The following is a 17085-nucleotide window of genomic DNA, read 5'->3' as shown; positions in this document are numbered from 1 at the left end:
AGTAATTTTACTTAAATGTCATAGACAGTTATCTACTAGTTCACATTTGGTTTATACTCGAGAGACTTACAGTCACCTGCTGAAAGGAAGGTCTGACAGATTTGGGCCCACAGTTGGACGTTAGGTGAACAAGTCCCTGGGATAGTACTGTGGCTTTCTGAAAAGGTAGTTGTTCCTGACTTATGATTTTGATATCAAAATTTATCACTTAGCTGTCTGTTGTTTCCTGATAATTGTCTTGCATGAGAATTGAAGTTGCTGAGAGTTGATGGGCAAAGTCTGTCTTGTAAAATGAAATATTTAAAAATGTATTTTAGTGGTAGTGCTGGAGGAGTATTGTTGAACTTGTGTTTACTGGATTTCTTTGAAGGAGGGAGAAACCTTTTATGCTACAAAAGTGTAAAAATATTTTGCAAGAACCACTGTTGGTGAAATCCTTTTTTTACTGAGTTGTAGCTTTCCGATTTACTGGGGCAGGGGAAGATGATTCTACTTTACGTTATGGCTTTCCTTTTGCAATTTTTGCAGTGTTATGTTCATGTAACTACTACCCAAAATATCTGATATTGCTTCATTTTCAAAGAAAAACACAGGGAAGATCCCTGTTTGCCACTTGAGTTATTTTAAAAATCTGTTTATACCTGCTGTTATTTTGGAGTACAATCTGCCTGCATATCTCTTTTAAGAAATTATTAATGATGAAAGGGTTTAAATCCAAGTTCTTAAGCCACTGTATTTTGTTGATATAAAAGTGGGAAAGCTTGAATTTTCTTAGTTTTTTAAAATCTGGGTTTGTTCAAGATTTGCAAAGGTGACTAATTCTTGTAAGAAAGTGTTCTTGCAGTGTCTTTGGTGAGGTATGAGAAAGGGAGGTAACTTCTGGTTTTTGAGCATGTTGAGAAAAAAACACCTTAAGGTGCCTTAATACGGTTCTAAAATTAACATATACTTCCCAGTTGTCCCTCCTTCCTGTATCTTTAAATCCAAGGTCATTACTTAAGGTGCAATTACATTTTTGCACATGCTGTCTCTCTCTCTCTCATGCACTTTCTCTTTCATGAGAGAGATTTGGATCCGTGGTGTTGTGGTGAGGCTGCTGGCGCTTGTTAAATCCTTGGACTATTATTACCTTGTGGCTCTTCCACATGGGCACCCTTGATATTGGAAGGGGAGATGTGGTGCCTATCAAGCATGGTTATATGGCTCAGGGGCTGAGGAACAAGGGCATAGAGGCCAAGGGTTTTCTCCTTTATCCTCCCACGAAAGGTGTACGGTTGAAGAACTGCATGGATCTTGGAGGTCAACAACTGTTTCCACAGCTGGTGCTGACAACAGGCATTTGGTTTTTACAACCATGGGGACCCTCTTTGAGGATCAAGGACTGCTCAGAAGAGAATGAATCTACCTGACCAAGTGAGGCAAAAACATCTTTGCCAACAAGCTTGCTAGCCTGGTGAGGAGAGCTTTAAAATAGGAACAACGTGGGAGGGAGATGATGGCCCACAGACAAGTGAGGAAGTGGTGGACCAAGTTGGCAAGCAAAGGGTGCAGGGTGGTGTGGACAAGAGGAACCTTGGAAACAACATAACAAGGCTGGAGGCAGAAGTTTATTCAATAAAGGACTGAGGAAAATAATTCTTCAGCAAATACTAGTTTTTGCTTAGTGTCTAACATTCCTGGAGAGTCTCCATTAGACTCAAGGTTTTAATAAGACTTAGCATCTAATGTTTGTAGCATACATTTTATATAGTCTTATAGTGAGGAACTATTTTTGACACATTAGTGTCTTGATAAAGTGATCCTTGGTAATGCGATCAATGTCTTCCCTTATCTTCGCATATAGAATCACGGAATATCTAAAGTTGGAAGGGACCCATAAGGATCATTGAGTCCAACTCCCTGCTCCTTGCAGGACTACCTAAAACTAAACCATATGACTAAGAGCATCGTCTAGATGCTCCTTCAACTCTGACAGGCATCAATAGTGAAGGTAACACTAAGCTACAACTAGTAGAAACAAAGAAGTATTCTTACTTTTGTGCTCACCCTGTTGTGCATGGAAGTTTTTCAACACCTGTGGAGTTTGCTAGATGCACTTATTTTTCAAATACAACAGAGAAACCGGACTGACTGCAGGAAATCATGTCCCTGCTCTTGATAGTTACCCTTTCCTGGTCACTATTCTGTGCCGATGACTTAAGCTTCAATTTGTCTTCTACAAAACCATACACTTCTGAAGTTAATAAAGTTTTTTGTTTGTTTGTTTGCTTGTTTTTTTAATTTACTTAAGTGGGAGCTAAAAGGATGTCATACCAGTGTTTTACAATTATGCAATCTATTTTGTGTCTTTATCAGTTTCCTTTAACTAAAAAAACTCACTTTTATGCCAACTGTATTTCAAAACTGTTATTTGAAAAGAAATCTTTATTTACAGTTTGAAAAGGGCAATCACGTTTTGATTATTTTGTAAATATCACCCCCATAAATCTTGACATTTGAAAATACTTTCTTTTAAGTGGTGTTTCTGCATTTATTTATACTATGCAGAGGACCTGTGTTTGTTCTGGGAACACAGAGTAATAAAATTCAGTCTCTTTCAAGATCGTGCATTTAATATTGGCCTATTTATATCAAACAGGGAAGAGGAAAAGCTTGTGTCATTCAGTTACAAAGTCCATAATTTTCTGACTTGGGTGGATAGATGGGAATGTTCATACGAAGGCCTCGTGCTGTGTGACCGATGGCAAGTTCATGGCAGCTTCCCCATTAACCAACCCTTTTGTAGCAAACCTTGTTTCTCCCATTAAAACTGGGGGGGGGGGGGCAGACACGGGGGGCTGGGGGCTATGTGGGGGATTGGATTCGAGAGCCGGTCTGGTTCAGTTCTGTCCCTCTCCTTGTCAGGCTCCTTGAGGGCCCAACAAGTGTTGGGATCAGCCCAGCTTGAGAGGATGGTGAAGAGGAAGGACACAGGCCCAGGGGATGGCTCAAGGCTGGGGCTATGGGGGGAATGCACGCTAAGGAGGAGCTGAAACATCAGATTTTCTGGGTTAAAATACGTTGCCACTTTTGAAAGACAAAGGTGTCTTTTTTTTCTCAATGACCTACTACCCCCAAAAAAACCTCCAGACCCTTTTTGTACAAGATTTAAAAAACATTTGATAATTGTCTTTTATCATGGTGCAGAAACAAATGCTTTGGTCAGTACTGTGGTCAAAATTTTCTTTGAACCTACAGGTCTTGCAGGTAAATATAATATATTTAAATATCAGACAGACAACTTGTGTGTAAAATTTTGCTTAGCTTTGGCCTAGAAGACAACTTCACAAGGCTAGAGACTGTCAAGTGACCTAAAGCAGTGAAAATGGTGTTCCTTCCAAATCAGTATGCTAGAAAAATTCCCTTCCAAAATTAGCTGCTCAGTGTTAAATTTAATGCTTCTTTTAATTCTTGGCAAATAAGTGTAAATTCTGCTTTTTAAATCTAAAAATGTCTTGGCAGTTTTTAGGGAGTTGAAGGGATGTAATTTTGAATATAAAGTGCTTTTACATAGCAGCTTGTGAGCTTTCTTTCCCAATGAGCTAAGAGCTGGGAAGTGAAAATTAAATTAAATTCAAGAAATTGAAAGTCCATTTTTTGGTGTGCAGTGGCAGGTGTTTCAGGGCGTGTTTCCTACTCTTTAAGCTCAGGGGGGATTTGGATTAGTCTAATCTATCACTGAGTAGAACAGTGAAAAAGTCCTTTAAAGTTGTCTGCCGTTTTTAGCCTTTTTTGCGGTACTCTCTTCACAGAGAGCAAGCGCTAAAAAGATACTTTTGTTATTCAGTAAAGCCAGTCTTCAACTGCATATAGAAATGAACCAGAGGTACATGCTGGTTTACTTATTTTGCACACTGAAGGACTGGTTCTTGCATGTAATGGAATTAAGAATAAAATACCAGAAGTGAAATCCTGGCCTCCCTGCAATCTGGTTTGCTGCTGGGGAACTGAGCAGAGCTAAGCCGTCGTGTCGGGTGCCGAGTTCCTCCTCTGTGTGTTTAGTTGGTGCAGTTGTGCTTCAACTCTTTGTAGCCCACATAGTCACATGTGTTCCACTTCACTTCTGCAGGCCTGTGCGTCAACCACTTATATTGACAAGGGAAACCTTATCTGTTTTCTCGTAAAAAAGGTAATGCCAGCTGCAGAGTCAGGATGTCAGCTGTGCTGGGTTTTTGTCAACACCTTTCCACTGTAAACTGGAGTACTGCAAAAGCCAGGTTTTCACAGCTGGGGGCCCAGAAAAGATGTTTTGTTGCTGATAAGGCAACAGACTGATTTATTTCTAATAGTATTGTTGCATCATTCTTAGGCCTGACACTTTTGCAGTGGGTATTTCTAAGATGCTCTGTAATAACTTTCATTTTATATTGTATTTCACTCAAAATACCTTCTAGGTAATGGGAGGAAGAAAATAATACTTAACTGAATGTTTGAATTTACTTTTTTTTTTAACTCATTTAAGACATTCTGAGTATTGTCTTGTTCCTGGGGCACTGTGAGCATCCTTTTGTGTGGTGAAGCAGATTTGGACGTTGCTTCAGGCATGACTCTTTTTTTTTTTTTTTTTTTTTTAACTTCCATAAGCAGCAGGCAAATACAGCATCATAGAGCCAGTGGTTGGTGGGAGGTCTGGGAAAGGGCTGTACTCTCTCTGAGTATCATGACATCGGGTAAATTCCACACCGAATCATGGTTTGGAATGATGAAGTCTCCCAAACGTATGTACTCTTTTGTGGCCAGCTATTTCTAGGTTGCCCACAGTGAAGCGTTCAAAGAGCTCTCTCAGTGCCTTTGCTTCCTTTGCTGTTCAGTGCTGCTTTGTGAAAGTGCACATGCGTGGCTGTGCAGCCCAGCACTCTGCAGAAATCCTCCTGGTGAGGCAAGCTTGCAGTGCTGCCGAGTGCCGTGCTGTAACATTGCATTGTGCTCCCCATAGAGAGATGCCAACTTTTACTTCTCTCTTCCTGTGGTTAAAAGGTGCAAATCAACAGGTTTACTGCCACAGACAGTCCTGTATAGGCCCCTAAGGAGGATTCAAGTCTGAGGATCTCTAATAATTCAGGCAGTGGCAAGTGTTTTGCTTTTTGTTCACTACAAACTGCCAAACTCAAACCTGCAATATGAGAAGTTCAATGTACAAGGTTGAAAGGCAAATTTTGTCTGAAAAAAAACCCCAAAATATTTGTAATCCTCTGTCCCTGACTAGTGGACTGTTATTTTGCACTTTTTAAAAGATAATAGTTTTGTGGGGTTTTTTTTCCTCTTAACTGTTGTGCATCATTCTGTAACCAGTTGCTAGTTTTTCCATCTCTGTTGTGCTTTTAGCATAGATGGATTATTCAGATGCTTAAATGACCTTTCTTATCTTTTTCTGGTGTATCAGCTATCTACATGAATTTTTTCTCAGATTTTTATCAATATGCTAGAATACAGAAGTGGTTTCATTAGCAGAAGGATACAGGATTGCTTTTGTACACTTCTTTTATTATTACCCTTCAGAAAGGCCTCAGATGGTGGCATTTGAAAATTACTAGTCTGCTGGGGTTAGACCCTGCCCTTGTTCAATCTATTTATGAAGCCCTTAAGGAGGTGCACTGAGAGTTGAGGGTGCAGCATCAATATTGTGTTTATGACTTAAACTACATACTTTTCTTGAAAAAATAGAGAGTGAAATATTTGTACTTGTTCAGCACTTGGCTAAAATGAGTGCTCAAAGGAAAGTAAATTAGCAAGCAGTCTAGATAGGATAAAGGTGATGAGTGGACTGTGAAAGCATCAGTATTGATAGCTGTTGCTCTTCAGGCTATTCTGGAAATCTGCTTAAACACTTTTACAAAAAGAGATTTGCTATTGTGCTTGATGTCCAAAGTGCCTATTTTTGGTTTTGTTCATCGAGTGTTGTTATGGTTCCTCATTGATTCATCAGGTCAAGAGCTGCATCCATCACTGTGCCTGCCAGATGCTGTTTGCAGTGGCACTATAGAAAAACCACCTGGGTTCAAAGCAGGCAACACATGTGCTTTAATAACATTAGTTTCAGGTCAAGTGTTCTGGAGGCTGTCAAAACTCAGTGTGTTCCCAAGTGCAGTTTTGATCCTTATGTTGATCTTCACAGTTTTCTATTGTGTGTGCCACTGCGCTGCTTGTACAGCTGATGTGGTGGTGGTTGCCCTGCTCTGTGGGACTGGGGTGGGATTGGTAGAGGAAAGAGCCCAAGTCATAGCTTTGTCTGTACTTGTCTGAATTTTATGTTACGGTTTCAGGATTAATGTGCACAGAGTGAAAGACACGTGACAGGATTCTTGCTTCAAATTGAAAATATTGACCTGGAGCGTTTGGGGGGTTTTTTTGTCTTGTCTTAACTTGTTTTGCAAATTGCTTGCTGTTTTATGAGGAGTCCTGATTCTGGCAGTGTCTTTACCTACAGAGTAACAGGTCACTCACATAGCTTTTCCTCTCCCTCTGCCCCTGTGTATAGGGTACATGAGTTTGGGTTTGTTGGTTTTTTTTCAGTTCATGGGTATTCATGGGACAACCTTGATTCTTGCACAGGGTTGTCTGTCCTCTTTTTAATTTTGTTTCATTTTCCAAATGAGCTCTGTCATTTTAGAACCTTGCTCCCAAATGCAATTAGCCTGTGTCAGTGGTATGGACACAGTAATGTGAACACTTGTTTTCTCCCTATCAGACGCTTGAACCTCCCTCCTCAGCACTGGGGAAATACCTTATGGACTAGTAAAAGCTGACTAGTAGCATACTGTGGATCCCTTAGTTGTCTTTATCTGTTACATTCTGAGCTGAAGAGATTTTAGTTCAGTTATAAAATATGAGAACCCCAGTGCAGTCAGGAACTTTTTCTCAAAATGAAACAGAATTGCTATAAAGACAAGACATCCTGTCTATTAACCCAATTTGTAAGAACTCCACAAACAGAAGCAGTTTTTTAAATGTCTTTCATAAATAGAGGGAAGCACATAGCAAAATAGTGTGGAACTGGTAATGGGGAATGTAGCAAATTTTTGAGTTGGAATTCAGGTTTTTTTACTGCAACCCCTCAGTATCTTAAGGTTTTAAAATAGGCTGAATGCATTTCTTCAAAGACCTGGGTAATGTGTTTGTGGCATCTCAAACCTTTTTCAAAGGGCCTTTGTCTGCCTTGGGGGTTAGTGATGGGATCCTTTTGTTGAAACTTCTTTTGAAATTCTCCATTGGTAACATTAGCAGTAGCACTGTACCGTTGAAGCTGAGAGGGACAGAAAACTGTCCTTGGAAAACTCTAGCACTCTCTCTTTCCATTGCTCTGTCATTTTTTTTCATTCTTTCACCTTATATCTCAAATAAGATTCTTGTCACGTACACAGGAACATAAGAATAATTACTCTATATAGAAGTTACTGAGCAGAGGGTATTTTGAGTATTGCATTTTAGAAACTGAACGTAAAGAATCTGTAGAAGTGAAAATTAAACTGAGGATATGAGGTATACCAGAAAACTGGAGATAATCATTGTGATTTGCTGTTTGAAAGAGTTATTTTATTTGTCTGAAAACTAATGGGAAAATTTGAATCTTTTTCATGACTGATGGGGACTGAAGAAGGAACTGATGTAGGAGTTCCTGGAAGATTTTCAAGGGCTTGAAGTTGTGGAGATAACATGAGCCCAGTTTCAGTGTGGCATAACCCTGTTCTGAATGATGGCGGCACTCTTGCTTGGGGGACTATGAATTAGGTGGTATGGCATTGTTAAAATTCACCATTAACGTTCTCTGTAATAAGCCTGGTGCTTGCTAGTATGTGTATGAGTTTCTGTATTAATGGAAAGGGGGTTGGAAAATCTCCACAGTTAAGAAGAATTATTGGGTGAGTTAGGAAGATGTTTGAACATACTTGTTAATGCATGTCCAGGAGATATCTCCCCACCTGAAGAGGGCCAACTGCCATTCCATGAATTCTAGCTGCTAGTAAGGGTTCTCCACAGCATCTGTTTGGTTCTGTTAAGCTGTGCCTGTAAAATTACTCACAATGGACAGGAGCTAAAAACTTTGAGCCTGGAGATCTCTGAGAAGAAAATAACAAGGAACTTCTCCAACTTTCATGATAGCAATGTGGTTGGTACTTAATCTGGGGATGCAAAACACAAGGCAAAAGCGACAAAGAAAATTATCCCTGTTAAGAATGAGTTATATACTGTCCTGCCGACTGCAGCAGCATTTTGTATTTAGAGGAATGTTTGTGTGTTTGACAGACTTAGATACATCGCTCTCAGCCATGTTACTGTCACGTTTTGAAAGGAGCACATATCCATGATTTAAGGATTTTCTTACTTTTTTTATTTCATTGGAACTCTGATATTCATTGAGTATCAGTGCTGTTGGGAAGAGGCAATGTATATACTGTCCTAAAGGTGTACTATAACCTGAACATCATACATACATTATGTGAATGTTAAATGAAAGCTAGCCTTGCATGATAGAATTCAGGTGAATATCACTGCAGAAGTGGAAGATCAGGAACGTTTTACTGAGTTCTTCAGCTAAGTCTGGAGTTGCATCTACTGCTATGGATACAGTTTAGAGTATTAAGATTGTTATTGCCTGCAACAATTTACCCTTTTTCTGTTCTTCCAAAATGGAGGCTTAATGCAAGTCAAATCTGGTTTTATCCACTAGAAAGTCCTGTCTGTCTTTTGAGGTGGTGTCTGTTTTTTATCTTAATTTTGTAAATCTAATGTAGAGGAGGAATCAACTGTTTTACCATGCCCCCAGTTCTGCCAGGTCTTGTGGAGTTAAGTGGAGGGAAGGTAACGTGCTATGGACAGGAATGAACGAATGAGAGAAGGAACTGAATAAATGGCCATGCTGCCAGAGCAGCAGTTTGTGTACTCATGGTCTCGCTGCATTTAGAACTGTTGATGTCAGTGTGCTACTTTTCTGAAAATAAAGGAAATTTCGCTGTTTTTATTTGTGCCATTGGGATGGAACTAAACATATACTAGCTAAGTACATAATAAGAAAAGAGAATAAAAGGCAGGAATGAGAGCAGAGACAATATGAATCTCTGCTTCAGACTGGATTCCTTTAATTCTCTTTTAGCTATAGCACTAATGCTTCTTGAATAATTGTTTGGATTCTGATGAGAAGTTTTAGCTTTTCTGTGTGCCTTTTCTTTGCAAAATGAAGCCGTTGAGTAACAGCTTTATGGTTAAAGGAAAAGAAACCAGCCCCTCCTAACTAGTATGCAAGACTGGCAAGGTAGTTAAAAAGCTGGCTTGAATACTCCAGAGTACAATTTTCCAAGTCCTGTGTTTTCATGAGGAAATAGCTCCTTCAGTAAATGTGATATGCTTCACTGCACTTCTTAGCCTGTTCAGTTACTGTAGTGCCTGTAGAACATAGGTCATTGTAACTCAGCATTTCTTAATATTTCCCATTTAGTTAAAGATCATCTAAATAGGCACTGATATCAGCAAAATACAAATAACCTTGCTTCTTGCACTAATGGTTGTATATACAGCCAAAACATTACTTCTGATCTTGCTATTTGTTTGTTGTAAATATTTTGATAGCTACCTGTTATTTGTATACTTACCTATCAAAATTTTAAAATGCTGTGTAGTATGGAGACTGTGGTGTTTGCTTGGTGGATAATGGGAAAACAGGCAAACTGAGTCACAAGGCATTGGTGAACAGCTACAATGGGAAGCTGGGCCAAAAATGTCTTGTAAAACTGTGGCAGATTATAATGCAATTTCTAATTTTTATCAGGGCTGGCTCAAGAGCAGCTGTGTATGTACATATTCATATATATACAGTTGAAGTATACATGTACATCTTATTTTGTAACTGTTTTATAAAATGATAGAAGTAGTTCTAGTCTGTGACCAGCTGTTACGATGCAGTGGATGCTGGCTTGCTACTTACGTGTATTATGGTATTTGGGAACACAAGTGGCCTGATTCATATAAGAAATGCAAATCCAGTGTGCTTTGGTAGTGATCTTGGTGCTCTGTGGTTTCTCTCCCGATGTCAGAACACCTGCAGAATGGGGCACGTCCTCCTCACTTTTTCAGAAGAACAGGTTGGAGGCCTTAGTTCAGAGAAGGGTCTAAGCACACTGAGAATGCCCATCTCATCTCAAGAAACTTGACTTGAATTACAGTTTAATGCTAATTTTCGTGATGGTTGAGGAGATGCTTTTTTGGGAGAGCGAGTGAGTTTTTGTGGCTTTAGGCCACAGATTTACTTCATGTTAAAATCAGGTGTAATCTATAGTTCTTGGGAACTGATACTGTAAAATAAACCTATTTTGCCCATCACTTCTGAAATTGCATTGAGTGCTCAACCTGAATGTAAGAGCTAGATAGAATTACATTTACTATGTTATGTACAAAGGGCCTTTATTTTATAAACAACCACAAGCACCTTATAACTGTAGGTAAAGAATCCCTCTTGGCACAGGCAGTGTAAGGGAATGTGTTTTCACTTTTTCTGTTCATTAATAAAGACACCTAAGAATTTTTAGGGCACTGGAAGAAAGAATTAAGCCACTGGTTAAATCTTGGCTTTTAAAATGCTGTTTTATAATATAACTTGCTTTAGAGCATCTGGATCATCGATTCTTCTTTTGCAGTGATTTTTTTTAAATTGTTTTTGGTAATACGAATATTAGATATACCAGTAATAATGTGTCATGTAAATCTTTTAGTGCAAATTAAAAAGATTTCTTCTGGTTTTATTAAGTTTACGTTTTGTGTAAGAAGCCATGCCAAGTAGATTTACATCCAGCCATGCACTGTCATGTTTTAGACTGATATATCACACAACTTTCCTGTCAACATCTTGCAGCTGACATCTGTCAACACCAACATTGTGGCTTATTCAGGGGGCAGACAGCACAGCTACAGTTTAGTTCTCCCCAGTGATTTAACTCTAGCTAAAATATCTCAGAGCTCAGTCTTCCTAATTTCCCTGAAATTGCCCAAACCATGTTTTTAAAGTAAGGCATGTGAACTTGGAGTGACAACTCATCTCATAGACACCACTGAGTATCTGTTGGATAGTGTTTTATTGCTGCTGCTCTTGATGCCTTGCAGCAAGTTTCAGACACTTTCAGCTGTTTCCCAAGAGAAACAAGAGCACGGGGAATAGCAATCTCTCTCCTCCTGCATACACTAAATACAATGGAATACATTTCAAAATGGAACTAACAAGTACTGTCTTTACAAAACCTAGAGCAGTAGGTCTGATAGGAGTTCGGCTGTCCCCTTCATCTGGGAAAGCTCTGAACTTGGTTTGATCATCTAATTGTACGAATTTTGTCTCATCCATGATGGCACAATTTTTAGTGGCTTTTTGCTTTGGGATTGGCTCACTCTGAGGTAGCAGATGTCGTCTTCTGCTTTTTTCAGAGTTGAAGGCTGTTTTCCACCTCTTTCTAGAAAGAAGATGTAGTTAAGTAAGTTGCTGCTCACTCTAGAGTTCTAGATGGAGAACCCAACTTCAACATGCAGCTTACTGAATCAGTGGCCTCTACATGCAAGTGGTTCTGTAAAGCAGTACAGGTGCTGTTGACCTTGGCATGTGTCCCTTGTGTGTGTGGACAGCACCTAACGCATTGCAAACTGGGTCACTCCACAACTTACAAATGATATCTGTGCAGATAGGGCTCAAGTATTTGTGCTGATCACAAATGTGCTTGTTTACCGAAAGCAAGTTGTCTCCCAGTATAGCCACTGCTGGTTTCTGACTGGATCCCGCCATCTTCCCAAGGGACACAAGTTAACCCAAACTGAGGTGAGCAACTGCTAAAACTGATTGTCTCCTCAGCTTTGAGAGATACGTAGCTGATGGGTTTTCTGCATGGGATGCTTAGGTTGGTGCCTTGAGGGAGTGCAGAATCCTTTCTTGTCTGCAGGTGTTTCTTCCTCTGAAGTACAGTTTCTCCTTTGTTTCCTGTTCTCTCTGCTTTCTCTTATTCTTGTCTGCTGCTGTGTGACACCAGTAGGCTTCCTCAGTCGTTCTTTCATTTTTTCCTGACAAAGCTTGCTGTCTTGCTTAAAAGTCTCTTGAGTTTACGTGCCCTAAGTTTGTACTCCTGTCTTCTATAGGGAGGTTGACAGACTTAGTCTACCTGTCTTCTTGTATCTTCTGTGTGGTTATTAATAAGGGGAAATAAGAAACCACTTACAGTTTGGAACTGTGCTACGTTTCTGAGAGTAAACCAGGTAATTTTTGTGGACAGATTGTGTAGCAGCATTTTCAAAACATAAGTCAGAATTTATAAATTGTACAAAGGTATTCTCCAAAACACCACAGAAAGTCTTCTGAATAAGCATGTACTTGAATAGAGCAATGTATGTCCTTTAAAAAGCATAGGCATACTACATTTCTCTTGTTTAACTTCCTCAACTCTAGTCAACTCTTTCCAGTAATATTTAATATTGCATCAGTCACGTCATATCCATCGCTCAAGAATTGACTGCGTATGCAGTTTATTGTGTGCATTGCTGCAAGCATGCATAAACATTTCAAGTATCAAAGTAAAACATTTTGAAAACATTAGTTGTTTTGTTTTTAATAGCCATATAAATATTTAAAACTCAGTGTTTCACAAGTTATGTTTTCTTCAGCCTTTTCTATGTAGGGAATGAAATGTTTTGGCTTCTGGCAATTTAAGTGCTGAAGCTGTTGACTTATCTCTGGGCCCAGTGTAACACCGGGTAGCTAATTGGCAGATTTGTTTCAGAAATAGATAAGTACTTGTGTTTCAAACAGTAAGTACAGAAGTTGGTTGAAAACTTGAAGATGGCTGCTCCTAAGCAACAGTAGCTCTCTCTAGCTCACTTACCTTTGCTCTGTAAGGAGAAATATTTGTGCACTATCTTCTGATCTCTTGGTTCGCTAAGTCAACAATGGAAGATGTCAGTAGAAAGAAAATTAAATATGAGGAGGAAAGGTGGAAACTTACAAGTCCGTCACAGTTTTTAAGATGATCCTTTTATTTAGATGTCTTCTCTAGTCCTCCATCTTATGTCCTCTAGTCAGGTTAAAACAGACCCAAAAAAAAAAAAAATCTGTGTATTCTGAGAGTATTTTCACTCAATATTTTGCAAAACCATGTGTATGTATATGAGAAATAGTAAAGATACCGAAATCCTCTGTGTTAATGCTTCCATATTCATTAAGAACGTAATGTGTGTGTAATTAAGAAGTTTGAAGAATATTTATGCTTGATAACTATAAAAGAAGACCTAATCTGAAGAAATGTTTGTTTTGCAGAACGCTGAAACCAAGGTGGAGGAAGCAGCTAAAGAGAGTCCGAAACCAGCCAGACTAACACAGCAGTCTTCAGAAGATAATGAAGTATTTGGTGAGTTACTCAAGACAACTGGAAAATGTTGTTTGATCTGTTAGTTCAGAAAAGAGAATTCCCATAAAGTCCTTGTGATCTACTTAATGTTGGTGTATGGTATCTGGGTGTGGGCCGTACAGTTCCACAGAGAGCTGGAAAGGTGGGGGAAAGGACCAAGAAGAAAACAAAAAGGGATCAAAGGTTTAAAATAAATCATCTCTGAAGAAAGATTTGCAGTTGGTTACCACAGAGAAGAAAGATTAAATGCGAGTCTTCAGCAAAATCAAAGATGTATGCAGTAAGAGTGAAAATAAACTTTTCTCTGTCCATGGTGGATAGGGCAAGCAATGAATTCTTTAAATTGCAGAAAGATAGATTTGATTAAATATTGGAAGGGGAATCCTAAAACGAATATTAAAACGCTGGGATGCATCCTCTGGAAAGTGTGGAGATTTATCATTGCAGGCCTTTAAAAACAGGTTAGACGAGTAACTGTCTAAACTGATGTAATGTAGTTCATCTTGTGGTAGAAGGATAGACTATATGACCTTTGAGGATACTTGGAGGCCTAGATTTTAGATGAGCTCCTCTTGATAGTTTTCTGTGAATTCCTGCCTACCCCTGTAGGTTTTGCTGGTAGTTTTATTATTTGATCTGAAAGCTGTATTTGGCCTTTCCTTCTGCATTAAGATTCAGAAAAGAGCCAGGGAAACCTTATTATTCCAGCTTTATGTTGATTTTATGCTAGTAGAACTCCAATAAAAAAGCAGTAGTCTAGCAATGCAGGAGAGGTGAGGGCAAGGCTGAAAGTTTATCAGTTGATGTAGTAGTTAGTTCCATTATGCTTTGGAGTGGGAACTCAAAATCTGCAGAAGTCGTGGATTTTATGAAGGCTGACTAGCTTGAAAACTTTTGGATGAGTCAACTATTTATGAATACAGTCAGGAAATTTTTTCTTTCAAGGTACAAAAGGAATGGAGCGTGAATAATTAAATCTCTCTTACTCTATACGGAAACAATGCTTGTGACCATTTAAACTGGTTTTGTTTAAAATCAGCTTTCCTCTATGAGATAATATAGTATGATTGGCACATGAGCCTCAATTCCTGGTATGAGTGTTTCCAACACTGATCATGTAATGCCAGCGTCTGAAGAATCCACAAGTGGACTTAAGTGTACTTAAGAACTAGGTTTCAACTTTATTAATTCACTGGTGAGGCTATTACCTCATTTCCTCTACGTCTGCTCCACCAGTTTTGTGTAGTAGATCCAGTGTTTCTGGTTATAGAGCCCCACGGCACTGTGTAATGTTCATCTCAACCTGTGTCTTTTCTCAATTTGGATCTCTCTGGTTTTCCTTCTGCGAGAAGGATGGAGGCAGCAAAGGAAGGAGACCTCCGTCTGCATCTTTCTAGCTGCCAAACCTCAGACTTTTAAACCTTTTATCTATTCTGATCACTAGCCCCAAGTACCAGTGAACTAAACCAGTAGTTAGTCAAGCCTGTGGTCCATATGGGGACCGTGAACTTAAAATATGGGCATTAAAAACCATGAAGTAGGCTTAAACTCACCATCCAGTGATCCATACCCTCACTACAAATTCTTTTACTAATTTAAGAAGGTCGACCTGCAGTGTACTGCATGTTCTTTAAAGCTAATGATTTACTAACAAATTGGTAAATATTTCCATGTTTCGTATCTGTGAACTGAACTGCTTAACTAAGATAAGCCAATGATCAACCTTTGACAACTCGGTACCACAAGAAAAATTTCTTTCCAGCTCCGAACCCACTCAGACTATAGTGTCTTATACCAACCCTTCTACCACTTTACAAATGAAAGTCTGGTTTGTTTGGGTTTTTTAAGATTAGATCAAAATGGCAAAAAAAAAAAGAGGAAATATGGTGTAAATGGAGTCTGTGATCTTCTTTTTCACCCTGGTCACGTGAGGAAATCAAAGTGGACTGAAGCTGCGAATGAAACCACTTTAGTGTGTGATGCCCTGACAGTCAGGGAGGAAATTTTGGCAGATACAAGTTTTATGTCTCTGAGAATGATGCTACTGTATGTACCTCCCTTTCCCTGCAGTTCTGGGCAATTTCTTAAGATGTTCAGATCCATCTCATAGGGGATAAATGGGATAAAGCTTGAAACAGTTTTCCCTAGGTGACTTATTTGTTGTCCTGTGACTTAAATTATTAGATTACAGACCCTGCTCAGTTACTTTCCCTCTGGCTTGATCTATTTCAAGCTATCCTTCATTTCTTTCTTCTTTCTTAATTATAACAAGCATCAAGTATGTTGAGTTAGGAGTTGGTTAATTTATAGCTTCAGCTTTGACTAGAATCCCTCTTCTGAAGAATTCTAAATAGCCTTCAGTCTGTTCGAGCACATGCAGTGCAGCCTTCCCTTTTCACATAGATCGCTGTCTTCTGTGCCTTATTTATTTTTCCCCAGCTTTATCTGGACAATGCCACCCCCTACAGAAAGGTTAGCACAGGCAGCAGAGAAGTCAATTCCTGCCTGACACAGCTGCTGAGCCTCCTTCAGAAAAGGGGGCAGCACCCCTTGACTGCTGCCTGCCTTTTCTGCCTGGGTGTATGGGTGTGCAGCGGGCACTCGGAGGAGTCGGGTCCCCCTGAAAGCACTGTCTGTCCCTCTTCGCTGAGCCGCCCGGTGGCAGCAACTGCCAGTCCCTGGCAGCCACCAGAGTGCCTGGACTGCCGGGTCAAAGGCTCTGTAGCAAAGGAGACAAATCTTTGCTTTTGCTCTTGTCTCCCCCCTCTCCAAGGTTAGTATTGTCTTGGACCAGGTGACAATATGATTTATCAGGAGCAGGGAACCTTCTGTACTGTGGACAGCATAGAATAGATGCAATTACTAGAGATAGTTATAGAGAAGATATCTGAGGGAGCTGTGCTGTTTGAATACAGCAGTATTTCTTCTGGAAATACTTACTTCCAGAGTAAGTGTGGTTTCTGCAGTCCCTATCAGCTGGGTACAGTTTTGGAGGCAAGCACAGTACTATTGTTGAAAATATCGTGGTGATAAAGAGCCAAGTGTGGATATCTCTTTCAAGTCTGCAAGACCCAGTAGCACTTTTCGTAAATACAAGTAAAGATTGATCCACTACTGTGGAGGACCACTTGTGAGTGAACATGAATGTCTTGGTTTCCGTCTTCCTCTTCATATGAGTTGAATTTGGGAATTACGACTCTGGAGGGGTTTTTTGCATTTCTCTTTAATACTAATTTTCATACTGGAGCATGACTGAAATGTCCTTACCAACAATGGAGCCGTGTTGTACCAGCTGCTTTATGAAACAAACAAGTCAGGTATGTCCTGTGTTTGAGAGCTCGTTCTCAAAGGCAATGAACTCTTTATAGAAGAGGATAGAGTGGAGAAATGGAGCAGAAGGGTAAGGATATGGGAGAGAAGAAATCTAGTCTGTATAGTAATGGTATTTGTAACTATGAAATTCTGAATTAACAAGAGTTAGTTTTGTTTGTCCTTTGAAAGGATTTTCTTGTGACACCCAACAGAGTTCTGTTGTCTGATATACACTGAATATGCATCTGTGATGTGGAACTGGAATGTCTTGCTTGCTACAAACTTCTGTTGAACTTGCACGTAGTCAACGTGGTCTCTATTGCAACCAGTATGTAGTCAGAAAAGGATCGTAAATGACATCTCAGTC

The 17085-nt window shown here is 39.5% G+C and overlaps 1 protein-coding gene across 1 annotated transcript in view; it reads left to right on the top strand.

Annotated features, from left to right (window-relative positions):
* The window catches only part of MBP (myelin basic protein), a gene marked incomplete at its 5' end in the record, with an annotated part of 91837 nt that overhangs the window by 18782 nt on the left and 55970 nt on the right, over positions 1 to 17085 (top strand). Inside the window, 1 exon segment of the mRNA XM_059815639.1 lies at positions 13316 to 13406. Coding sequence (XP_059671622.1) covers positions 13316 to 13406 — 91 coding nt within the window.

The sequence above is a fragment of the Gavia stellata genome, chromosome 3 (assembly GCF_030936135.1).
Source record: "Gavia stellata isolate bGavSte3 chromosome 3, bGavSte3.hap2, whole genome shotgun sequence".
Taxonomy (NCBI): Eukaryota; Metazoa; Chordata; class Aves; order Gaviiformes; family Gaviidae; genus Gavia; species Gavia stellata.
The sequence above is the reverse complement of the archived record's forward strand: the minus strand, read 5'-3'. Positions and strand labels throughout refer to the sequence as shown.